At 44.3% G+C, this 14,628-nt stretch overlaps 1 protein-coding gene and 1 long non-coding RNA gene across 6 annotated transcripts in view; both read left to right on the top strand.

Moving 5' to 3' along the window:
- The window catches only part of LOC102159091 (uncharacterized), a 421,098-nt gene that overhangs the window by 301,032 nt on the left and 105,438 nt on the right, over positions 1 to 14,628 (top strand). The window lies entirely within an intron of this gene.
- SSTR1 (somatostatin receptor 1) lies at positions 4,987 to 9,679 on the top strand. 3 transcript variants are annotated; one of them, XM_013978119.3, is made up of 2 exons: positions 4,987 to 5,339; positions 6,152 to 9,679. In XM_013978119.3, exon 2 carries the CDS (start codon positions 6,219 to 6,221, stop codon positions 7,281 to 7,283), a length of 1,065 nt encoding a protein of 354 aa, XP_013833573.1. In that variant the 5' UTR covers positions 4,987 to 5,339; positions 6,152 to 6,218; the 3' UTR covers positions 7,284 to 9,679. The 3 variants fall into 3 exon arrangements, with proteins under 3 accessions (XP_013833573.1, XP_084822856.1, NP_001177160.1); XM_084966730.1 differs by having other exon boundaries at positions 5,770 to 9,679; NM_001190231.1 differs by lacking the exon at positions 4,987 to 5,339 and having other exon boundaries at positions 6,111 to 7,283.

Raw genomic sequence — 14,628 nt, 5'->3', positions numbered from 1 at the left:
AACACAATTCTGATGATGCCAGCACAGAGAATGTGCCTTTCATCCCTGGCCCCAGCCAGCCCTGTACCACTGGCACGAATTAAAGGAGCTCATTTGAGGATCACCATAGACTCCAATTGGAAAAAAAAACACACACACACACATTAGTAATGATTTTGAAAGAAGCAGCGTTTGAGTTTCTGATAATTACTATTCCACCAAACCAACTGGGACACAGGGCTGAAATTAAAAAAAAATGACCTTCCATGTATAATGGCTTTCACACTGCATGATACTATTAAATAACCATCATTAGCTACTGAAGTATGTACTACCCATTTTCCAGAGGCCTTTCTCTGCCAAGAAATTTAAGACCAAGAATGATCAATGAATGACTCATCAGCATGATCATTGTTGATACAGGACATGCAAATTGAAATTATTCAGAAGATTGAAATGTATAAGGAATGATACACAGTTATTAAAGCTCTTCTTGCAAGAGGCCCAAAATTCATTCCTTTGCCTCTACATTTTATGGGTTAGAAAAAAATAGGTCACTATCCATAGGATGCCTTGGAAAAATAGAACAAGAAGGTGTTGGGCATTTTTCCAGGTACTGTGCTGGGTGCTGTGGTTATGAAGATAAATAAAATATAGCCCCTCTTCTGAGCAAGCGTACAGATTTATAAGAGGGGAAAGACAAGTACACACACAAAAATCACAGCACAGTGTGATAAATACGGTGATCAAGGTGTCCATCTGGTATATGATAGCGTAGGGGAGTGTAGCTTGGAGGAGAGAGTTGAGGTAAAGGAGGAAAAGCACTCTGCTTTGAATCTGCAACTTCCTAAATTAGGACTTTCATTCTCCTCTTCTTCTTCTTCTTCTTCTTTTTTTTAATATATATTTTTAGGGCCACATTCACGGCATATGGGGGTTCCCAGTCCAGGGAGTCAAATCAGAGCTATAGCCACCAGCCTATGCCACAGCCACAGCAACACCAGATATGAGCCATGTCTGCAGGCTACACAGAAGCTCATGGCAACACCGGATCCTTAACCCACTGAGTGAGGCCAGGGATCGAACCTGTGTCCTCATGGGTACAAGTCAGATTTCCAATAGTTTCCACTGAGTCATGATGGGAACTCCTCATCCTCCTCTTCTTGAAAGCCCTCTTCTTTCTTCTTTCATATGGAGAAATGTTCATTATCACAGAGGCATAGGAAAGAAAGTAACCAACAAAGGGAGGAATGAAGGACAGGTAACTGTCATGGAGAAAACAAGCTTATCCTAAGCTTTCTGAGGGCTTAGATACATAATAAATTAAGGAAAAAAATGGTTTGTAATCAAGACATGAAATTTTGAACTTCTGGCTTCTCATAGGTTGTGCTTTTAACACATTATAACAATCTCATGACTACATTAGCGTTCTTGTCTTTTTAGGAAATGTTTGCATTAAATTGAGGTCTGAAGGGAAGGTAGATTCCTAACTGGGCTCCTGCTCTTATAATTTTAAAACAGCTGCAACTCCAACCACATGTTGCTTAGCCCAGAAGCATGCTGGTTTTTGCTTGGTTGTTTTGTTCATGTGCCTTTTGTTTGTTCATGAATTTGTTCACAGATACAATGTTAAGAAAGAGATGGCTGAAAATATTTGATAGCACTGCATGGCTCAAAAAACAAAAAAAAAAAAACCCCAAACAACAAAATGGAAAACACTGCATGGCTTACATGCCTCGTATCCACCTCAATCTCTCTATTTTATTTAGGTAAAATTCACACGACATAAAATTCATAATTTTAACCATTAAAATGTTTGTATTGTATTTTATTAAAGTATACTTGATTTATAATGTGCCAATTTCTGCTGTACAGCAAAGTGACCCAGTATTTTATATATATATGTATATATACACACATACATTCCTTTTCTTATATTATCTTCCATCATGGTCTAGTCCAAGAGATTGGATATAGTTTCTTACGCTATATGGTGGGACCTCATTGCTTATCTATTCTAAACATAATAGTTTGCATCTACTACCCCAAACTCCCAGTCCATCCTACTCCCCCCGCCTTGGCAACCACAAGTCTTTCACTATGTCTATGAGTAGGTTTCTGTTTCATAGATAGGTCCATTTGTGCCATATTTTAGATTCTACATATTAGTGATATTGTTGTGGAAATCACAAAAACCATGGCAGTGGAAGGAGACAAATGGTGCTCAGAGATATGGAAAAGCAAGGTTTCTCTAGCACCAGTGCTGGCTCAGAGGAGTCACCTCCAGAGTCTGAGCACCAGGTCTTTGTTCTGAGCAACACTTATACATTACAAGGTCTCGATTTTCCCATGTAAGCATCCTGAACCTCCCCCTCCCCTTCCCCAAGCAGACAGTGTTCCTCCCTAAGAAACTGAGCAAGCAAGGTTACAGAAGCCGAACTGATAAGCAATGCTGGGTACATGATTAGCAGGGCTGCTGGCTTGGACATAGGGCGCACAGTTGCTACATTATTACAAGAAAGGTGGTATGAGGTGAGCATAGCTGGAAAGGCTTGCAGCTGCCTTTTTAGCCAAGGGGGGGGGGGTTGTTCCTTAGTTAAAACTCTTAGTTCAATATCATATGGTATTTGTCTTTCTCTTTCCGACTTACTTCATTTAGTTTGAGAATCTCTAGCTGCATCCATATTGCTATGAATGGCATTATTTCATTCTTTTTTATAGCTGAGTAGTATTGCATTATTTTTAACCATTTTAAAGTGCACAGTTCAGTGGCTTTTAGTACATTCCCAGTGTTATGCAACCACCACCCCTAATTCCAGAAATTTTCATAACCTTCCAAAAGAAAGCATAAACCCATGAAGCACTCATTTCCCATTCCCTCTCCCCCTCAACCCCTGCCACCTCTAAGCTGCTTTGTCTCTATGGATTTGCCTATTCTGGATGTTCCATATAAATGGAATCGCACAGTGATGACCTTTATGCCTGGCTTCTTTCACTCTGCATAATGTTTTCAAGGTTCATCTATATTATAACTGTTTTGATGCTTCATTCCTATACTTCATTCCTTTTCGTGGATGGATGGTAAGAAGATGTATCACATTTTGTTTATCCATTCTCGATGGATGGATATTTGGATTGTTCATCTTTTTGGCTATTATGAATAGTCCTACTCTGAACATTCATGTGCAAGTTTTTCTTCAAGTACCTATGTTAAGTTTGGGTCATATGGCAATTCTTTGTTTAACTTTTTGAGGAGTCAACAAACATTCTAAAGCCACTGCATCATTTTTTTTATGCCCACTGATAACATATAAGGGTTCTAATTTCTCCATATGCTCAACGACATTTGTGATTTTTCTTTTCCTTTAAAAAAATTATTATTGGCACCCTAGTGGGAATAAAGTGGTATCTCATCATCAGCCTCTTTTCATGAGTTAAAAAATCATCATAGAAAATACTTAAGAAACAAACAAACAAAAAAGCATGCTCAGGTCAGGTATTCAGTTTTCTTCTTTTGTATTTGAGGCTACCAATGAATTGAGAGATGTTCCTTAGATCAGCTGCAAAGTGAACATATGAGATCCCAAATAACAGAGTCGTGCTTTACAGCTCCCATCACCCACTCCCCCTGGAGAAACCATGATCAACGTCAAGGCGTCTAGATGATGACTGTTGAAATGTCAGCCCCCTGAGGAATAGCCAGGTGTCTTTAGTCAGTGATTGGCAAAGAAGCATTTAAATCATTATGAAACTTGGCTTGTTAAAAGCTCTTCTGGGGAAAAAAAAGACTTTTTAAAAAACGTGATGAACATTTTTTTTCTCCATATGTGCTATATTTTTTAAGGAAAATGAAATACAACTAACCACAAATTCCACATCCTTCTTAAGATAAATCTGTTGAGATAAAGGCATGGGTTAAGCAGCCTGGGTCTTAAGAAATTTCACATTTCTTCCTAGCACATTTCTCATTAATAATTCAGTGTCCATTGCACACATCCCTGTGAGAGTCTGTCATCATTTCTTTTATCTCTGATTGCTATAATCAACACACTACAAAAGTTATTCTTTTCCTTTCAGGAGCACTTAGTTTTAAGAACTAAAACACATACATACAAATGACATCCAGATAAAGCAAGGTGACAAAAGGATTTGTACTTTTTTTTTTCTTTTCAAATTTCTGCATACATTTCTGCATTCTGCACTGTCTGGTACAAATACCTTCCATGTGGAGTTTAGTTGCTGTTTAAGTTGGCCTCACCTTAGTGTAAACTGTTCTGTTGGGAAGAGGAGGTAAGCTGAGACTCACAGCACAGTGGGAGCCACCTGGTTGAGAGGTGGAACTAACAAAACTAGACACAACGCTAAGGCTTGAAGAGGCGGGGAAGCACTAGGCTGCTGCAGGTCGTCTTCTGTGAACCAGCACGGTTCAGAGTAAGACTTGAAGGGGTCTTGGAAAGAATGGGGGAGCTTGATCAGTTGGACTGGAACAACTGGAAAGCCAAAGGGAGCCCAGACTAGGATGGTGAAAGATCCTAGAAGTCGTCAAAAATCATGATAATTGACTTGAAAAAAACAAAACAAAACAAAACACAGTAACTGTTCAGTTCTTAAGTGGTTAGGGAGACTGGGGCGAGCCGACATTGGTTTCTGCGTCTTCAAGGTTTAGACACAAATCCTGGGACCTCAGAAAAGGCTGAAATCTCAAGTATTTCACAGAAAGACTTGAAGGTCGTCCTGCTGTTCCTGGAGTTTGTGGCAGGTCTGGTCACCTGCAAGGTTGGCCCCGACTGGCATCCCAGCTCACCCCGGGCCTCTCCTCCTCCCGGGCCAGCCAACTCTCTGGGGTACAAAGTACAGCGGAGGAGCTGGCGGAGGCTTTCGAGCGGCTCAGGCTTTATCTATCCCCAGCGAACACCTAGATTGATTTCCAAAACGGCGCCTGGCACGTTTCGGGAGGGTGGGGGGAACAACCTCCGGCTCCTTTCATGCTCCCAGCCGCGCATTTTCCTTTCTGCAGTCGATATTCCTCTGGGAGACGCTGGAGGCTCTGGGCACTACAAGCTTTATTAAGAGATTCGCAATGGTTTTCTCAGGCCCCTGAACACTCCCGCCTGCGAAGAGCTGCCTGCGGGATTGTAACATAGAAACTCCTATCCCACGTTGCTGTCCTTCCTCCTCCTGATGCTGGCGGCTTAGGGTCAGTTTCCGAGACTCTTAAGAGTATCCGATTGTGCGCCTGTGCTGGGGTCCCGCCCAAGAAAAGGAGTGGGACCGTGCGGAGAACGTCACCGCGCTGCTAGACCCGCACCGGCACTTTGCACGGGCCATCTACGCGTCGGTCCGGAGGTAGCGCGCCCTGGGTAAGGACTAGAAGCTTCCGGGGCAAATCTGAGGGGCAGGGCAGGCGGGGCGGGAGGTGGGAGTTTAGGGCTTTGGACGATTGCACCAGAGTAAAGTTGGGGTCCCTCAGAGGGGGTCATCAACTGAGGAAAACTGAGATGAATTCCAGACATCTATGTTGGGGTCTGCTTCAGTCTTTGCTTTGGATAGGAGCCGGGCGGGATGGAACAGAATCTACACCTTTCGTTCCCACCCACCCTCCAGAAAATCGGAGAAACTCCCCAGGTTCCCCTAAAGGATGGGTGAAGGGGTACTGCAGGGGAACCCCGGAAGCAGCTGCTCTAGTCGATCGGAGCTTAAAACTGGGAAAGAAAAAAATTGGTCGAGGGGTGATAAGCCACCTATATCGCCTTCTTCCCTCTTTTTCTCCGCCCCCCCCCCCCCCCGTAGCTGCTGACGCGCTGGCCGTGCCTATTAATCATTGACCAGCTCGCAGCCGCGGCAGTTAATGGCTGTGTCGCGCGGGGCTCTAGTCTCCCGGCCTCCCCACTCCAGGCTCGCCTGTGCCCAGGCGCCCTGGAGCGGCAAGCGGATGCGCGCAGGCAGCCACTGGGCGATGCGCTCCGCAGGCGCTGGTGGAGCCGTGCTCCAAGCAGCCGCTGAGTGCTTCCCCCAGGCGCCTGGCGGCATTGAGCTGCCGGCGGACGGCCAGGGTGCCGAGTGAGGGCGCAAGCAGCGAGGGCGCAAGAACTCCCCAGCCCAGGCAGCCCCATCGGCCCCCATCAGCTGAGATGTTCCCCAATGGCACCGCCTCCTCTCCCTCCTCTCCTAGCCCCTGCCCGGGCAGCTGCGGCGAAGGCAGCGGCAGCAGGGGCCCTGGGGCCGGCACTGCAGACGGGATGGAGGAGCCAGGGCGAAATGCATCCCAGAACGGGACCTTGAGCGAGGGCCAGGGCAGCGCTATCCTCATCTCTTTCATCTACTCCGTGGTGTGCCTGGTGGGGCTGTGTGGGAACTCCATGGTCATCTACGTGATCCTGCGCTATGCCAAGATGAAGACAGCCACCAACATCTACATCCTCAACCTGGCCATCGCTGATGAGCTGCTCATGCTCAGCGTGCCCTTCTTGGTCACCTCCACATTGCTTCGCCACTGGCCCTTCGGTGCACTGCTCTGCCGCCTCGTGCTCAGCGTGGACGCAGTCAACATGTTCACCAGCATCTACTGTCTTACTGTGCTTAGCGTGGACCGCTATGTGGCTGTGGTGCACCCCATCAAGGCGGCACGCTACCGCCGGCCCACCGTGGCCAAGGTGGTGAATCTGGGCGTGTGGGTGCTATCCCTGCTGGTCATTCTGCCCATCGTGGTCTTCTCACGCACTGCAGCCAACAGTGACGGCACGGTGGCCTGCAACATGCTCATGCCCGAGCCTGCCCAGCGCTGGCTGGTGGGCTTCGTGTTGTACACTTTTCTCATGGGCTTCCTGCTGCCGGTCGGGGCCATCTGCCTGTGCTACGTGCTCATCATTGCCAAAATGCGCATGGTGGCCCTTAAGGCCGGCTGGCAGCAGCGCAAGCGCTCGGAGCGCAAGATCACCCTGATGGTGATGATGGTGGTAATGGTGTTTGTCATCTGCTGGATGCCTTTCTATGTGGTGCAGCTGGTCAACGTGTTCGCAGAGCAGGACGACGCCACAGTGAGCCAGCTGTCGGTCATCCTTGGCTATGCCAACAGCTGCGCCAACCCCATCCTTTATGGCTTCCTTTCAGACAACTTCAAGCGCTCGTTCCAGCGCATCCTTTGCCTCAGCTGGATGGACAACGCCGCCGAGGAGCCAGTCGACTACTATGCTACAGCCCTCAAGAGCCGCGCCTACAGCGTGGAGGACTTCCAGCCCGAGAACCTGGAGTCCGGCGGCGTCTTCCGTAATGGCACCTGCACGTCCCGGATCACTACTCTCTGAGCCCAGGCCAAGCAGGAGCCTTTCGCCAAGAGAAGAGGAGGAAGAGGAGGAAGGGAGGCGGGGAGCGAGAGGTGAAAGGATCAGGGTGCGATGGGATGAGTTGGGGTAGGAGCTTATGCGCTTCAGGTGGAGACCCGGGAAAGGTGCGCGACAAAGGCGGCGTTGGGCGCTTTGCTTATAAACTGGAAAAGCTAGAGGGCCCCTTTCTCCTCTTTCGCTTCTTCTTCCACTGCGCTTGCACTTCTGCACCCCTTTAGGCTCCACACTGCAGTTTCGGTCTTTCTTTCCGCCCCGTCCTGCCAGTAATGATCATGAACTTAATTAACGTCGCCAACTCAGCCTGACCCTCAGCCCCGCCAGCTGTTATTTGTGTTTAAGCTGAGGCACGGTTACCGCCGCGGGTTTCCTTCGGGCTGCGTCCCTAGCTCTCCCTCAGCCGCGCCCTGCCGCGCCCCGCCGCACCCCTCGCTCGCCAGACTCCGCTTGATGCTCCTAGCGGAGTCTGGAGAGCCACGGCTCTCCCTTTCCGCAGCCCTACTTTAAGGGAAGTCGGACTTGAGAAGGACCTAGGCAGCTGATCTTTTCTCCCACTCTCGGGGCGAAGGAAGGTGCGCGCTTCCTCGAGCCCCTCCTCCACTCCCGTTCCACCAGAGCGGAGCCAGGTGCTTAGTAAAATCGGTCCCGCGCTTCGAACCCCAGGCATTCTGCAGTCCTTATCCAACTTCCTCTTTGGAGCAAAAAGGAGCTGAGAACAAGCGACTAGGGTTTTTTTGTTTGTTTTTAAGATTCAGGGTTGGGGGAGGGGGTTGTAATGGAGGCCAACCTCCCGACCTTATTAAGGGCGCTTCGGGTTTCAAAGACCAAGCTCTGGGCACTCCCAGGGAACTGGTCTGGGTTGGGCCAGGCAGGCCAGGGCGCAGGGCGCATTTCCCCCAGGGGCCGCCCAGGAGCAGGGCTGCAGCTCCTCTAGGCTCTGTCCCTCAACCAGCTTCAGGAGGTGCAGATTTAAGAATAACAATAGACATCGGGCACGGACCTCGGCTGACGCCTTCCTAGCCTCTGCCCATCTGACCGCGTCACCGCCACCCGCAGGCTAGGAGTGTGGCCCGCCCTGCCTGAGGACTGCTGCCTTTCAAGCGGTGCCTAATACGTTATTTTCTTGCTTATCGTATTTATTTATTTATTTAATTGTGTTGTTTGAAAGATGTAGTTCAGCTTTCCTTTTCTCCACTTGCCTAGCCCAGGGCCTTTTCTTCAGGACACTGCAGGTGGGGTGGGCGTGGAGGCGGCAGTGGGGGAAAGCTCTCTCTCCAAGACCCCCTCAAAATCTCTTTTTGCTAGGCCCTCTTTTCTTACCCTTTCCTCTAGCCTTTTAGTTTTGCTTGTGTCCAGTAAAGTTTGGAGATTTTTTTGTTCATACTTTTCTTATGTAATTTATTGTTTGTCTTGTAATAAATAAATGATAGTGTGGGTGAGCCTCCTCCCAGGCAGAGTGGAAAGTCCGGAAGCCTAGCTTTTAATGTCATCCTATACTCACATAGTATATATATATATGTTTATTTTGCTCCCTTGTCATGAGTCCATGCAACAGTTGCCAAATACAGTCACTAACAGTGACAGGTGTGAGACTGGCTAGAACACGTTCAGATATGAGAGTTCAAGTAGCCCTCAAACTTGGAGCTTCGGAATCTGATCCAGACAGACTTTATCAGCACCAAGGATGGAGAATGGCCCTGCTTATGTCCCTGCTTCCTCTAGGTTTCAAGCATAGGTGATTATAACATACAATCTAGTTAACATCATCCCTTCTTTTGAAGACATTGAAAGTAAAATAATTTGTGTCTGTGTTTAATCTAACCAACTCCCTTGGAAACCTGAGTAGAGCAAGGACCAATAATTTTACTTCTTTGTATTTCCTGTATTGCTTTAATATGCTGGCTTGTACATAATAGGCACTAAATACATGTTTGTTGGCTGATTGTTTAAGTAAACCAGAGTGTATTACAATAATTGGGAGTTCTCAACATCTGGGGTTCTCAGGTTCCCTCAATGACATGATACACACTGGTTGAAATCACTTTGGAAACATGTTTTGTGTATTTTGCTTCAAGAACGTTGTGCTTTCCTAAAAGCAGTAACCAAGAGTTAAAATGTCCCCAAAGTTTTGTTTAATGGACAAATATGCTTTTGGTCATTAATATGAAGGTTTAGATCTGTCATTTAAAAATAATGCGTATTATTACTCCTTTGAAAATAGATTTTTAATGGTTAAGAACAGAGAGATTTACAAATCAAAATCTTGATCATTTTCCTCTTAAGAGGACACAAATCTAGTGCTCTTAACCTGTTACCATTGTAATATTAACTTAATAAACAAATGTATTATGTTGTTGCAAGTTGTCTGAATTTGCCACTTGAATTTTACTGTTTCCATAGATTACCTAAAAATATACACATATTGGCTTGGTTGCCCTATATTTCACTGAGGTTTTAAGAGGAAAGATTCCAGATTACCTTTGGAAATTTTACCAAGATTGAGATTGTAGTCTGAATTTTTTTTTAAAGAAAGTTTTTAGTTCAGAAAGAGAGAAAGAAAATGACAACAACAACCAAAAAACGAGTCAGTATGAGTAGGAAGCAGTGTACTCCATGTGCAGTTGTCACCAAACTAACCAGATGATATCACAATCACTCATAGATTAAAATAATCGCTCACAGATTAAATTACTGTCTGCTCTCATTTATGACCTCAGACTTTGTTGTGGGAACCAAGAAACTGCTAATTGACATCCCAGGGAAAGTTCATGGAAGAGAAAAAAAGGGATCTCTTAAAGATGTTTCAGAGGACAATGGGTTAAGAAAATACAAAAATCAGATTTCAACATAAAATAGAAAGACATTTATGTTTTGTTCAATGACGGCCATGTCCATCCCTTGAAGAATTTAAGCATTACTAGGAGAGGTTTTTCATTTGTTTGTTTTCTTAACATATTTTATTTTTCAGAGTGGTTTTTTTAGAGTGGCTTATTTTTAGAGTGGTATTTATTTTAGAGTGGCAAACTTAGGAAAAAGTAACTCTAGCCTTTATAGTTCTCTACCCTATCTCACTACGACTAAGAATAGCTAGACTTTTGTCTTTTTAATATTTTTAAAAGTTCTAGCAAGGTGGCAAATTGAACTCATAGCTCCAATGTGTAAAAAACATTTTGTTCTTTTAGTATTAACTCTGAAAATTATTCCAAGTGGCTTCTAGCTGGTTAGCTGGGAAGAAACATTAAATAAATTCTCCAGCATCCAATTTTTTTCAGAAAATTTCAAAATTTTATTTCGATAAGTTTAGATAACCTCCTGGCTGGCCCCCTATTCCTCCCCCCCTCCCCGGCCTTTTAGGGCCACACCCATGGCATATGGAAGTTCCCAGGCTAGGGGTCGAATCCAAACTGTAGCTAACAGCCTACACCACAGCCACAGCAACAGAGGATCCAAGCCATGGCTGCAACCTACACCATGGCTCACAGCAAGGCCAGATCTTTAACCCACTGAGCAAGTCCAGGCATCAAACCTGCATCCTCATGGATACTAGTTGGATTTGTAATGTACTGAGCCACAATGGGAACTCCGCCCCATTCCTCACTTGGCATCTCTAAAATGGCTTAAGAGTGAATATTGGAAAGAGGCTTTATGTGTCTTAAGGGAGGAGGGGACAAATTATTCTCCTTGGGAAAGGGGCCCTGTCTTCCCTTTACTATCTGGAAGTAGGTCCTTCCTCCTGCATGATTCCTGGCTGCAGTTCATTGAAACCAGGACCTGTGATCCGACCTCTTAGTTTGGTGAGGGCTGCAACCTTCTCAGAGTCCTCCAGGGTCCTCATACAGCTGTCCATCCTGGGGTCTACCCCCGCCTCAGTCAATAAGTGAGCTAGCCCTGCCTTGGCAGCCCCATCGTGAGCCTCTTGGCTCTGTGACCAGAGAGGGATCTGAGGCAGCTCTAGACTGGTGATCCTAAGGATCTGCTCCGTCCGAGAGCTTTTTCTGTGGCTCTGTCTCAGGTCTTTTGCATCTCTCCCTTGTAAACCTCACTTATGAAAAACATTCCATGCACCCTGCATCTCCTTTGCCCAAGAGGAAAAGAATAGGACTTGAGTACTTTAGTCTTAGCCTGTGATGTGCTGAGGCAAAAACAAAAAACAAAAAACAAAACAAAACAAAAAAACAAAGCAAGAGAGAAAAATTAGCAATTCTCTGTGCAACCGCCACCCCCAACATGTGCCCTGATTTCCAAGCCTTTTTACGTTGCCTGGAAGTTTGAAACAAGCCCTTTCCTATCCTAAAGTGATGAGCCTCACCTCTGGGTGAGAGACTGCAGTGAAACATGATTTATGGAAGAAGGTAAAAATGTATCAGTTTAGTGTCCATGATCTATTCTGTCTTGCCAGTGACCTCTGTGTTCCCAGGGTGGAATTTCTGGAGCCATCTTCTCTCACAATACCCCAAGAAAGGATCATGTTTGAAAAGCTTTGATGCCTCATCCAATTTAATACTGACCACTATACTGAATGTATGGTTTGGGCCTGAGAAAATAGGCAAGGAGTTCTGGAGAATATTATGGAAGATACATTTTTAAAAGTTGTGATATATTCCCAACTTATTTTAAACAAATAATAGAGATGACATATTTATATCAGTCTTCTGAAAAACACTTTGGTAGTAGAGTTATGTCTTGCAAATTTTGCTCATTCCCTTCTTTAATCCATTGTGCCACATCAGAGAGCTGAGGTCTTTAACTGCAATGATTGAAAGACAGTCACATAATTGCTACAGTGTCATGTGCTTTAAAAAAAAGGTATTGCAAAGTCTGTGCTGCTTTCTTGTTGCACCATACACCTCTGAGCTCAAGACAACCTCTTCCACATATTCAGATGGATATCTTGCTTTTCATTCAACACATTTCATTTGTTGGTTTAAAAGAAGGCAGAGAGGTTCAACATTGTTACATGGTTTTTCCAAGGCGGGAACAGAGATAATGATAATGATCTTTTACTGCTTTGTTGAAGATCTGGAGACAGGGTAATCAAGAGTACACACTGGAGGGGACTGCCTGAGGGATGATAAGATACACTTAATGTCTGGCTTCACCCATAAAGGAAGGTATTTCTGCAATGATAACAAAGTCAAGGAGGCCTGTGAATAGAAGTTACCAGTTCAAACTAAAATATCAAAACACCTGTTTGTCAAACTGCTGGGTGGAGATAAGCATTGTTTAAAAAGGAGGTATAATTTTAACTAAAAGCCCTTTGGTAAAATGTTCCCTTTGATGATAAACTGAACTACTGTCAAAATATATATCAAACTCAATCTTCTTAACCCCAAACTGGAAATATTGTAGTCATTTATGGCTGATAATATAGTCATGCTCCTAATATTCTTTGGAATAATAATGAGCTTAAAACTCTAAAAATAAATACCTCTTTAAACCAGATTGATTCAGGTCTTCAGTTTTGAGTGGACAGGAAGTATAAAAGGAAATGAAAAGTGGGGAAGAATGCCATCAGCTAACATGTTATTCCTCAGCGGAATTCAACTCTATACCCCTTCTCAGCATGTACAAGCCCAGACTGCTTACAGATGAGAGCGCAAGTACTTGCAGCCTTAACATTTGAGAACAACCTACTATGTAGCAGAGTCCACTTGGAGGAGGGTATTATACAGATGCTATAGAATATCATGTACAGATGTAGTTCAGATTTTTGCAATAATAATACCTGTATTACAACTAATACTCCATTCAAATTTAAAGACAGAAATCTAAGATATGATAGGCAAGCAGGAAAATATTTTACAATAACACATGTGACCTGCATGACTCTTCTAGGAAAGGCTGTCCAAATATTGATGAACGATAACTCTCAACAGTGTTCTTTCTGTCTCTATAACACTTGAACAATTCATTAATCTACCTAATATTATTAGCAGTGGCAAAATGTCTATTCAAAGTCAATAATTAAATTAAACATTCTCCTACATGTCCAATGAGCCATTCTAACTAGCACATCAAGCAGATGTCTGCATGTCTTTTTCAAAAGATTGTCAAGTCTCCCTATACATAAGCCAGGTGTGGAATCTGAACTTAAACACACACAATTAATTAAGCAAAAAGGAATTCCTTAGGTAAAAATTGGTGAAATGTAACTTCAAAACTCTGTTCCCCCATTTCCCTTTTAAGTTCCCATTTGCTAACTCTTCTTTCCACAGTTCAGGGCTCTGTTTTCTGACTTTCCCCACTTCTTCCAATACAGCTTTTCTCAGGAAAGGATTTCTTTTGGTTTGTAGTTTACATCACTCTCAAACTTCAGCTTTTATTTTCCAGAAGCAAGTCTTTTAAATAAGGACACCGTATCAGAAGGTCAGGCAGCAATATCCTTGAAATTATATCTGTTTCTAAGGCAAACATTTTTTAAGTGGTCCACAGCCTTGCATCAGAATCACCCAAAATCTTATAAAAATGCATATTCCCTATGCTCCACTACAGAGATTTTGATTTATTAGGTCTGGGGTGAGCCTTGGTATTTCTAAAGTACTTTAAAATTCCAGAACTAGTGGTTTAACTGTTCAGAGCATGAAGTTTGCCATCAGCAGTTGTGATTCTGCTTTATTTAGGTGATACTGGGCAAGTTAATCTTCATGACACACTTTTTCTCATCTGTAAGATGAGAATAATAACACCTCCTTTATAGGGCTGTTGTGATGAGACAATGCATGTCAAATGCCAAATCAGTCAGAACTCCTTTAGTTGGGAATGAATGAGAAGAACCTAATTAGCTCACATAACTGAACATTCTCAGGGAAGCCTGGCTTCATGGTGTACTTGATCTGTAACTCAGTAACCATCTTTTTTTTTTCAGTCTCCTTTTCTCATTTCTGACTTTTGCAATCTTGGCTTCATTCTCAGTTACATAATTCTGTGTAATTATGAGATAGCAGCAGAAATTGAAACATGACATTTTTCTAGGTTCAAATTTCAGGGGAAAGAGTAAAACTTATTATCTCTAATTAGGCTGTCTGAGGCCATTTCCCTGTTGGGAGGCATCTCTCCGTGTGTATCTCACCCTCTGTATACCTTGATGGGTGTGCCAAGAATAGTCACACTTTCTACCTAGATTATTTCTCAAGGTTGTCTTTGCAGCAAGCATTCTTGACCAAGGACAAAAAGAAGGCTTAATTACAGCTACTATGAAGTGGTGGTTTTCCTAAGATTAGGGCCCCACAGCTGTGACACAGACCCACAGCTCCATATATCCATCTGCGCTGACACTGCATCACCCCCATGAGAACCAGGGGCAAATGGA

The sequence above is a fragment of the Sus scrofa genome, chromosome 7, assembly GCF_054392235.1.
Source record: "Sus scrofa isolate SSC_HxYL_T2T_F1_AM1 chromosome 7, Sscrofa_HxYL_maternal_Yorkshire_Landrace_v2.0, whole genome shotgun sequence".
Lineage (NCBI taxonomy): Eukaryota > Metazoa > Chordata > Mammalia > Artiodactyla > Suidae > Sus > Sus scrofa.
Note: the sequence above shows the minus strand (reverse complement) of the source record. Positions and strands in the feature narration are given on the sequence as shown.